Source organism: Elephas maximus, chromosome 17 (genome assembly GCF_024166365.1).
Source record: "Elephas maximus indicus isolate mEleMax1 chromosome 17, mEleMax1 primary haplotype, whole genome shotgun sequence".
Classification (NCBI taxonomy): Eukaryota; Metazoa; Chordata; class Mammalia; order Proboscidea; family Elephantidae; genus Elephas; species Elephas maximus.
The window spans coordinates 13474975-13486979 of record NC_064835.1 but is presented as its reverse complement, the minus strand read 5'-3'; the positions used below and the strand labels follow the sequence as shown (position 1 = coordinate 13486979).

The following is a 12005-nucleotide window of genomic DNA, read 5'->3' as shown; positions in this document are numbered from 1 at the left end:
TGGAAAAATTAATAAGTTGCAAGAATCCATAGAGAGACAGCATGTAGAAATCCAAAAGATTAACAATAAAATTACAGAATTAGACAACGCAATAGGAAGTCAGAGTAGCAGACTTGAGCAATTAGAATGCAGACTGGGACATCTGGAGGACCAGGGAATCAACACCAACATAGCTGAAAAAAAATCAGATAAAAGAATTAAAAAAAATGAAGAAACCCTAAGAATCATGTGGGACTCTATCAAGAAGGATAACCTGTGGGTGATTGGAGTCCCAGAACAGGGAGGGGGGACAGAAAACACAGAGAAAATAGTTGAAGATCTGCTGACAGAAAACTTCCCTGACATCATGAAAGACGAAAGGATATCTATCCAAGATGCTCATCGAACCCCATTTAAGATTGATCCAAAAAGAAAAACACCAAGACATATTATCATCACAAAAACCAAAGATAAACAGAAAATTTTAAAAGCAGCCAGGGAGAAAAGAAAGGTTTCCTTCAAGGGAGAATCAATAAGAATAAGTTCAGACTACTCAGCAGAAACCATGCAGGCAAGAAGGGAATGGGACAACATATACAGAACACTGAAGGAGAAAAACTGCCAGCCAAGGATCATATATCCAGCAAAACTCTCTCTGAAATATGAAGGTAAAATTAAGCTATTTTCAGATAAACACAAGTTTAGAAAATTTGCAAAAACCAAACCAAAGCTACAAGAAATACTAAAGGATATTGTTTGGTCAGAGAACCAATAATATCAGATATCAGCACAACACAAGGTCACAAAACAGAACGTCCTAATATCAACTCAAATAGGGAAATCACAAAAACAAACAAATTAAGATTAATTAAAAAAAAATACACATAACAGGGAATCATGGAAGTCAATAGGTAAAAGATCACAATAATCAAAAAGAGGGACTAAATACAGGAGGCATTGAACTGCCATATGGAGAGTGATACAAGGCGATATAGAACAATACAAGTTAGGTTTTTACTTAGAAAAATAGGGGTAAATAATAAAGTAACCACAAAAAGGTATAACAACTCTATAACTCAAGATAAAAGCCAAGAAAAACGTAACGACTCAACTAACATAAAGTCAAAAACTATGAAAATGAGGATCTCACAATTTACTAAGAAAAACGCCTCAGCACAAAAAAGTATGTGGAAAAATGAAATTGTCAACAACACACATAAAAAGGCATCAAAATGACAGCACTAAAAACTTATTTATCTATAATTACGCTGAATGTAAATGGACTAAATGCACCAATAAAGAGACAGAGAGTCACAGACTGGATAAAGAAACACGATCCATCTATATGCTGCCTAAAAAAGACACATCTTAGACTTAGAGACACAAACAAACTAAAACTCAAAGGATGGAAAAAAATATATCAAGCAAACAATAAGCAAAAAAGAAGAGGAGCAGCAATATTAATTTCTGACAAAATAGACTTTAGAATTAAATCCACCACAAAGGATAAAGAAGGACACTATATAATGATAAAAGGGACAATTGATCAGGAAGACATAACCATATTAAATATTTATGCACCCAATGACAGGGCTGGAAGATACATAAATCAAATTTTAACAGAATTGAAAGTGAGATAGATACCTCCACAATTATAGTAGGAGACTTCAACACACCACTTTCGGAAAAGGACAGGACATCCAGTAAGAAGCTCGATAGAGACATGGAAGATCTAATTACAACAATCAACCAACTTGACCTCATTGACTTATACAGAACTCTCCACCCAACTGCTGCAAAATATACTTTTTTTTCTAGCGCACATGGAACATTCTCTAGAATAGACCACATATTAAGTCATAAAACAAACCTTTGCAGAGTCCAAAACATCGAAATATTACAAAGCATCTTCTCAGACCACAAGGCAATGAAACTAGAGATCAATAACAGAAAAACTAGGGAAAAGAAATCAAATCCTTGGAAAATGAGCAATACCCTCCTGAAAAAAGACTGGGTTATAGAAGACATCAAGGAGGGAATAAGGAAATTCATAGAAAGCAACGAGAATGAAAATACTTCCTATCAAAACCTATGGGACACAGCAAAAGCAGTGCTCAGAGGCCAATTTATATCGATAAATGCACACATACAAAAAGAAGAAAGAGCCAAAATCAGAGAACTGTCCCTACAACTTGAACAAGTAGAAAGTGAGCAACAAAAGAATCCATCAGGCACCAGAAGAAAACAAATAATAAAAATTAGAGCTGAACTAAATGAATTAGAGAACAGAAAAACAATTGAAAGAATTAACAAAGCCAAAAGCTGGTTCTTTGAAAAAACTAACAAAATTGATAAATCATTGGCTAGACTGACTAAAGAAATACAGGAAAGGAAACAAATAACCCGAATAAGAAACGAGAAGGACCACATCACAACAGAACCAAATGAAATTAAAAGAATCATTTCAGATTATTATGAAAAATTGTACTCTAACAATTTGAAAACCTAGAAGAAATGGATGAATTCCTGGAAAAGCACTACCTACCTAAACTAACACATTCAGAAGTAGAACAACTAAATAGACCCATAACAAAAAAAGAGATTGAAACGGTAATCAAAAAACTCCCAACAAAAAAAAAGCCCTGGCCCGGACGGCTTCACTGCAGAGTTCTACCAAACTTTCAGAGAAGAGTTAATACCACTACTTCTGAAGGTATTCCAAAGCATAGAAAATGACGGAATACTACCCAACTCATTCTATGAAGCCACCATCTCCCTGATACCAAAACCAGGTAAAGACATTACAAAAAAAAGAAAATTATAGACCTATATCCCTCATGAACATAGATGCAAAAATCCTCAACAAAATTCTAGCCAACAGAATCCAACAACACATCAAAAAAATAATTCACCCTGATCAAGTGGGATTTATACCAGGTATGCAAGGCTGGTTTAATATCAGAAAAACCATTAATGTAATCCATCACATAAATAAAACAAAAGACAAAAACCACATGATCTTAACAATTGATGCAGAAAAGGCATTTGACAAAGTCCAACACCCATTTATGATAAAAACTCTCACCAAAATAGGAATTGAAGGAAAATTCCTCAACGTAATAAAGGGCATCTATGCAAAGCCAACAGCCAATATCACTCTAAATGGAGAGAACCTGAAAGCATTTCCCTTGAGAACGGGAACCAGACAAGGATGCCCTTTATCACCGCTCTTATTCAACATCGTGCTGGAAGTCCTAGCCAGGGCAATTAGGCTAGACAAAGAAATAAAAGGTATCCGGATTGGCAAGGAGGAAGTAAAGTTATCACTATTTGCAGATGACATGATTATATACACAGAAAACCCTAAGGAATCCTCCAGAAAACTACTGAAACTAATAGAAGAGTTTGGCAGAGTCTCAGGTTATAAAATAAACATACAAAAATCACTTGGATTCCTCTACATCAACAAAAAGAACACCGAAGAGGAAATAACCAAATCAATACCATTCACAGTAGCCCCCAAGAAGATAAGATACTTAGGAATAAATCTTACCAAGGATGTAAAAGACCTATACAAAGAAAACTACAAAGCTCTACTACAAGAAATTCAAAAGGACATACTTAAGTGGAAAAACATACCTTGCTCATGGATAGGAAGACTTAACATAGTAAAAATGTCTATTCTACCAAAAGCCATCTATACATAAAATGCACTTCCAATCCAAATTCCAATGTCATATTTTAAGGGGATAGAGAAACAAATCACCAATTTCATACGGAAGGGAAAGAAGCCCCGGATAAGCAAAGCACTACTGAAAAAGAAAAAGAAAGTGGGAGGCCTCACTCTACCTGATTTCAGAACCTATTATACAGCCACAGTAGTCAAAACAGCCTGGTACTGGTACAACAACAGGCACATAGACCAATGGAACAGAATTGAGAACCCAGACATAGATCCATCCACGTATGAGCAGCTGATATTTGACAAAGGACCAGTGTCAATTAATTGGGGAAAAGATAGCCTTTTTAACAAATGGTGCTGGCATAACTGGATATCCATTTGCAAAAAAATGAAACAGGACCCATACCTTACACCATGCATAAAAACTAACTCCAAGTGGATCAAAGACCTAAACATAAAGACTAAAACGATAAAGATCATGGAAGAAAAAATTGGGACAACCCTAGGAGCCCTAATACAAGGCATAAACAGAATACAAAACATTACCAAAAATGATGAAGAGAAACCCGATAACTGGGAACTCCTAAAAATCAAACACCTATGCTCATCTAAAGACTTCACCAAAAGAGTAAAAAGACCACCTACAGACTGGGAAAGAATTTTCAGCTATGACATCTCCGACCAGCGCCTGATCTCTAAAATCTACATGATTCTGTCAAAACTCAACCACAAAAAGACAAACAACCCAATCAAAAAGTGGGCAAAGGATATGAACACACATTTCACTAAAGAAGATATTCAGGCAGCTAACAGATACATGAGAAAATGCTCTCGATCATTAGCCATTAGAGAAATGCAAATTAAAACTACGATGAGATTCCATCTCACACCAGCAAGGCTGGCATTAATCCAAAAAACACAAAATAATAAATGTTGGAGAGGCTGCGGAGAGATTGGAACTCTTATACACTGCTGGTGGGAATGTAAAATGGTACAACCACTTTGGAAATCTATCTGGCGTTATCTTAAACAGTTAGAAATAGAACTACCATACAACCCAGAAATCCCACTCCTCGGAATATACCCTAGAGATACAAGAGCCTTCACACAAACAGATGTATGCACACCCATGTTTATTCCAGCTCTGTTTACAATAGCAAAAAGTTGGAAGCAACCAAGGTGTCCATCAACGGATGAATGGGTAAATAAATTGTGGTATATTCACACAACGGAATACTACGCATCGATAAAGAACAGTGACGAATCTCTGAAACATTTCATAACATGGAGGAACCTGGAAGGCATTATGCTGAGCGAAATTAGTCAGAGGCAAAAGGACAAATATTGTATAAGACCACTATTATAAGATCTTGAGAAATAGTAAACCTAAGAAGAACACATACTTTTGTGGTTACGAGGAGGGGAGGGAGGGAGGGTGGGAGAGGGTTTTTTATTGATTAATCAGTAGATAAGAACTGCTTTAGGTGAACGGAAAGACAACACTCAATACATGGAAGGTCAGCTCAAATGGACTGGACCAAAAGCAAAGAAGTTTCCGGGATAAAATGAATGCTTCAAAGGTCAGTGGAGCAAGGGCGGGGGTCTGGGGAACATGGTTTGCGGGGACTTCTAAGTCAATTGGCAAAATAATTCTATTATGAAATCATTCCGCATCCCACTTTGAAATGTGGCATCTGGGGTCTTAAATGCTAACAAGCGGCCATCTAAGATGCATCAATTGGTCTCAACCCACCTGGAGCAAAGGAAAATGAAGAACACCAAGGTCACACGACAACTAAGAGCCCAAGAGACAGAAAGGGCCACATGAACCAGAGACCCACATCATCCTGAGACCAGAAGAACTAGTTGGTGCCCGGCCACAATCGATGACTGCCCTGACAGGGAGCACAGCAGAGGACCCCTGAGGGAGCAGGAGATCAGTGGGATACAGACCCCAAATTCTCATAAAAAGACCAAACTTAATGGTCTGACTGAGACTAGAGGAATCCCAGCGGCCATGGTCCCCAGACCTTCTGTTGGCACAGGACAGGAACCATCCCCAAAGAAACTCATCAGACATGAAAGGGACTGGTCAGCGGGTAGGAGAGAGACGCTGATGAAGAGCGAGCTAATTATATCAGGTGGATACTTGAGATTGTGTTGGCAACTCTTGTCTGGAGGGGGGATGGGAGGATAGAGAGAGAGGGAAGCTGGCAAAATTGTCACGAAAGGACAGACTGAAAGGGCTGACTCAAGAGGGGGAGAGCAAATGGGAGTAGGGAGTGAGATGTATGTAAACTTATATGTGACAGACTGATTGGATTTGTAAACGTTCACTTGAAGCTTAATAAAAGGTAATTAAAAAAAAAAAAAAAAAGGTGCCCCAAAGCTCTGCAATGTGGAGGGAAGAGATTCGTTTCCTTTATTCCCTTGATTCACCTGGCTTAATATTTTGGATGTATTGACTCTTCTAAACCTGGATGCATGCGTCATTGGGAGAGGAAATTTACATCTGCTAATGACCCCCATCCACAATGGGCGAACCTGTGCTTGGGTCCAGCCAGATCCAAAGACAAGGAAGGAGGAGTTGGTTTTTCAAAGTATGAACTGAAGAGCTATTTAGAAATCTGGACCCTTGTCTGAGAGCTATTCAAACACAGCGGACTGGACTAGGAGATTCATAAGAAGTTACCGCCGGTATTTCTAATTTTATTTATAAGAATCTGGGAAATTTTAATCTCCCTTTCACTGTATTAGAATTTAACCTCTATGAGGACTAGGATTTTTTTATCTCTTCCCTGTTGAATTCTATTGCCTTCGAGTCACTTCCAACCCATAGCGATCCTATAGGACAGAGTAGAAACTGCCCCATAGTTTCCAAGGAGTGGCTGGTGAATTCGAACTGCGGACCTTTTGGTTGGCAGCCGAGCTCTTAACCACTGCGCCAACAGGGCTCCAGGAGTATAAGAGTCACTAAATATTTGTTGACTAATGGAATGAATGAATGCCTATTTCTGGGTACCTGTTCCCCAATGCCTTCTTCTGGAGGAATCTATGCCCATAGATCCTGATGGCCTCAATGCTCTGTTCTATAAGACAGAAACCCACCCTACTGGACCAAGAGTGGACACTCTACCCAAGGGTCGCTGTTAGGCAGGTTGGCCAAAAAATGCACCTGTAAGAGCTGCCACAGCAAGATGAGCTGGATCAGACCCTGAGTCTCGGCAAGCCAAGCCAAGAGGCACTAAGAGAAGCTGCCGGTGGGTGTGCACACTGGAGAGAGACTGTAAGCCATCCAAGGGCAGGGACCAGGTCTACTTTGTTTTCCACACTGTTCCCAATGCATGGTATCCTGAATCATGCCTGAAATAGAGCAAATGCTCGATAAAGGTTTCTTGGATGAATAGGTAAAAGGTAAATAGGGCTTGGGTGGCGAATATGGGACAGATACATGATTAATAAGACACGGGAATCAGACTGGCAGAAAGCGAAGAGCATGGGTCAGATACCTGGAGAGCATTAAAGAAGCTACAAGCAAAAGGGATTGCTGTGAGAGGCTGGGTGGGCTCCAGGGCTGCTGCACTCCTGCCCTCTCTGGATCCTTACCTGTTTTACCTGGGCTGGTGTGAATGTGTTTCTTTTCTTGCAACCTTCAAAGCCCAGGCTAAAGTATCATGGCTGGCTCAGCAATGACCAGATATCTGACTTACATATGTTACTGAAGCTGAGTAAGCTGTTCCTTTGTTTTGTTGTTTTTGCCACTGAGGATTGTGAAAGGTTGAAATGACTTAGAAAGAGAGGATACAGAAAGTCTTCAAAGTCTTAGGGAATAGATGCTATCACCTCTTTGGGCTAAGGGGCTCTTCTCCTCTCTGAACGGAAGCTGTTTGTTTCCAGTTCAGCTATATAAACCACCTGCCTACCAACTTGGAAGCTTGTCCTGTAAAGTCACCAAGGCAACACCAGCAACATGCCAGATGGTCCTCGTGGACGTATAGTGAATTGAGCACCGGACTTGCAGGTTGACAACTTGAGTTCAGAGTCCACAATATCTCAGCCACTGACTAGTTCTGTGATTGGACAAATTCTTTGATGTCTTTGAGCCTCGGTTTCTTTACAAAAGTGATGCTATGGATTGAATTGTGTCCCCCCAAAATGTGTGTCAACTTGGCTAGGCCATGATTCCCAGCATTGTGTGGGTGTCCACCATTTTGTGATCTGATGTGATTATCCTGTGTATTGTAAATCCCAACCTCTATGATGTTGATGAGGCAGGATTAGAGGCAGTTATGTTAATGAGGGAGGACTCAATCTACAGGATTGGGTTACATCTCTAGTCAATCTCTTTTGAGATACAAAGGACAGAAGCAAGCAGAGAGTGGTGGGACCTCATGTCACCAAGAAAGAAGCACCAGGAGTGGTACACGTCCTTTGGATACAGGGTCCCTGTGCTGAGAAGCTCCTAGACCAGGGGAAGATTGATAACAAGGACCTTTCCCCAGAACCAACAGAGAAAGAAAGACTTCCCCTGGAGCTGATGCCCTGAATTTAGGCTTCTAGCCTCCTAAATTGTCAGAGAATAAACTTCTGTTTGTTAAAATGATCCACTTGTGGTATTTGTTATAGCAGCACTAGATAACTAAGACAGTGGGTATAACAACATTTAACTCTCGGGTTGTTGTGAGACTTAAAAGCAGTGCCCAGCACATGGTAGGGGCTCCACATGTGTGCCCTGAATGACACTATTACTTATATCTGTAAAGCAATTCACAAAGGATTTTCCTATATTTTAAGTAATTCAAATCTTACAATAATTTTCAAGATTTAAAAAGCAGAGCTTAGCATTCCCATTTTAAAGATTAAGAAACTGAGGTTCAGATAGGATAAGTAGTCACCCACAGAATGAGCAGCCAAACTCCATTCCAAGTCCTGGTGTCTTCCCACAACTCTGCCCCCAGCACAAGAAAGCAAGACAAGCAGTCAGATGTGCAATGACAAAGTTACCCTTGGGATGGCTGTACCTCTCCTTTCTTAACCATACACAAGACTTCATCCAGGCCCTTGTGTACAAAATGTTCAGGAGGTGAATGGATCGATACATGAAGAAATGAATGAGTGGGTGATTAAATAACTTAACGAGTATCCTGAAGCCTTATCTGTCTTAATTCTACTCCACACCTGATTGGTAACAATACCTGGGAACCTCATCCAGGAGGACAGCCCCAGAGGGCCTCCAAGCACATGTTTCTCTCCCTCCCCTGGGAACACCTACACCAGAGGCCTAGCAATAGGTGCAGCTCACACCTCCAGCCCCTCCTCGGCCAGCAAGGGAACCAGAGGGCAGCTCTGCCCATTCTACGTACTGGTTTCTGCAGTCTCGTATTCGCTGTCTCTGAGAAGTTCAAAGATGTCCACTTCCACCTTGGCCTTGCCCAGCCTCTCAGGGGCACGGTTGATGCGATTCTTGGCCAGGGTGATGGAGAGCCTCTCCCCTCTGCTGCACTCCATGGGATCGTCCAGGATAGCAGCTGCGGGCAGGCAAACACATGGAGACAGTTACCCCGTCTTCTACCATTCATCCTTCCTTCTTCTCCAGCCTCCCCCCACTGCCATCTTCCTTTCCAAGCAGCTTCCGGCTACCCCCTCCCCACTGCCATCTTCAGTACTATCCCTGAAACCAAAGTAAAGGTCTTGGTTTCTAGCCAGGTGGAACAAGGTAAATTCTAATATGAATATCAACCACAGGAACCCTGTAATGTCACGGGAGGCCACTGCAGATGCTATCTGTATGAGGCTTCTAGGCCCAGGCATGATCATACCTTTGAATATAAGTCTATGTGTGCACAGAAACCTAGGTGGTATAGTGGTTAAGAGCTACACTGCTAACCAAAAGGTCAGCAGTTCAAATCCACCAGGTGCTCCTTGGAAGCCCTATGGGACAGTTCTACTCTGTCCTATAGGGTCACTATGAGTCGGAATTGACTCAATGGCAATTTGGTTTTTGGTTTGGTCCACAGAAAGGCAAGGGTGTGCACAGGGAGGGAGATAAGAGCTGTCCTTGAAAAATGGTATTCTGGGCATATGAGAAACTCTCCCCGAGGTGAGGGAGAGTTAAAGGAGCCCAGTTGTGTGAGGGAGAGCTGCGGTATGAAGGAGTGGCTGCTGGACACTGTGAGGTGAGGACAGGCTTTGCAGGAAGACATGCAGGGTGAGTATGCTCACGCCCCAGGATCCAACCCTGATGAGCCATGTCACCACGGGAACCTACATAGTTTTTCTAAACCTCTTTTTTTTTTTTCCTCACTGAATGTTAAGAATAGTAAGACAACCTCACAGGGTTGGTTTGAAGATTAAATAAGACAATGCATGTAAGCGGCACATCATAAAGACTTAATCGATGTGCCTGAGGCCATGGTTGGAGTGGTATAACACTAACAGCTGCCCAATTTCTGGAAGCAGTATTAAGGGTAAGTGTTATGGCATTATATGAACCTAGGTTTCAATCCCAGCTCTACCACTTTTTAGTTGTGGGACCCCAGTGTTTTCACTTGTAAAATGGGGACAGAGCTTACCCCTTGGGCTTATTGTAAGGAATACATGAGGCAGTATGTGGGAAGTGCTCAGCACAGTCCCTGGTACACAGTAAGCACTCAATAAATGGTAACTATTGATATCAATATTTCTCTTGATAGAGGGAATTATAGAAATGAAATAACTCCACATAAAAACTTACACAAAAAGGTTCAATGAAGCATTATTCATAATAGTCAAAAAATGTAAACAACCCAAATGTCCATCAACTGATGAATGGATAAATGAAATGTGGTATACTCATACCATGGAATATTATTTGGCAAGAAAAAGGAATAAAGTGCTGATACATGCTACAACATGAATAAACCTTGAAAACGTTATGCTAAGTGAAAGAAGCCAGGCATGAGAGACCACATACTGTATGATTCCATTTATATGAAATGTCCAGAACAGAAAAACTCACAGAGACAGAAAGTAGACTGGTGGTTGCCTAGGGCTAGGGGGAAGGGCTTGGGGAATGACTGATAAAGGGTGTGGAGTTTCTTTTTGGGGTGATGAAATGTTCTAAAATTGACTGTGGTGACTGTGACTATACTAAATAACACTGAACTGTACACTTTAAATGGGTGAATTGCGTGATACGTGAATTATATCTCAATAAAGCTATTATAGAAAAAAAAAAGAAATATCAAAAGTATATTTTAGAGGTTGAAGGCTCAGAAAACCAACATGGGGAATCAAGACAAGTCGACTTCACCGACACACGGCCCTTGAATCTCTGTCACTGATGTGGACACAGAGACCCAGGGTTTGCACTGTCTTTACTGTATTCCAGTATCATATCTACCATGACTTACCTTCTAAAACAAAAATCAGGACACAGAATATGACAACGCATTTTTATCTGATTTGTGGATTTATTTGTATGAATAAAAATACGAATAAATAAAATTTTTTATTCATATAAAATAAACTTATATGAATAGGAAACCCTAGTAATGTAGTGGTTAAGAGCTGTGGCTGCTAACCAAAAGGTCAGCAGTTCAAATACACCAGGCACTCTATAGAAATTCTATGAGGCAGTTCTACTCTGTCCTATGGAGTCGCTATGAGTCGGAATCGACTCAATGGCAATGGTTTTTTTTTTTTTTTTTTTTTAATACAAATAGCCTTACTGAACAATAAAAAGTTAAATGTCATTTACTCAGGCTGGACATGCATGGGGCAATAAGAGGTGCTTCCCAAGACCTTGGAAATAAAACGAGCTTCTATGAGTTAAACTAGCAAAGTCTACGTGCTAACCAATATGATTAGACACCTGCAGAAGTGGCCAAAACACTGTTTTAACTGTGTGACTGAAGAGCCTGGGAACACATAAAACTAACCAAGGTGAACTAAGGGAATCAAGACTGGAAGGTGATTGTTATTTAGGAAGCAGAAACCTCAACAGTTATACTGCACTATACTAGAGGAAGACATTGGGGCTAGAAGGGAAGTGGGTCAGCCTAGAGGGGTGATTCTTATATGGTGTTCCTTGGAGGGTCCATGGGCTCCTTCAAGAAGCAGACAGGGAAGGCTGCCCAGGGGTCTCTGGCTCCACTCCAGCTTCAACCAGCTCAACTCCACATTATCAGTTTTAGATGTTAGGGTTTCATATAAGATTTGACGTGGGAAAAAAATGTTCCGCTGTTAAAAAATAAAATAGAAGCCATTAGCCTAGCCTTAACCCGTTGCTGTCAAGTCGATTCAGACGTATAGCGACCCAACAGAACTCTCCCTTAAGGTTTAAAAGGAGCAGCTGGTGGATTTG

At 40.7% G+C, this 12005-nt stretch overlaps 1 protein-coding gene across 2 annotated transcripts in view; it reads right to left on the bottom strand.

Annotated features, from left to right (window-relative positions):
• Window positions 1-12005, bottom strand: part of GRIK4 (glutamate ionotropic receptor kainate type subunit 4) — a 519693-nt gene that overhangs the window by 194660 nt on the left and 313028 nt on the right. For both annotated transcript variants that reach the window (XM_049856800.1, XM_049856801.1), the window contains exon 5: window positions 9025-9189. In XM_049856800.1, the coding sequence (XP_049712757.1) occupies window positions 9025-9189 (165 nt within the window). The remainder of the gene's footprint in view (window positions 1-9024; window positions 9190-12005) is intronic.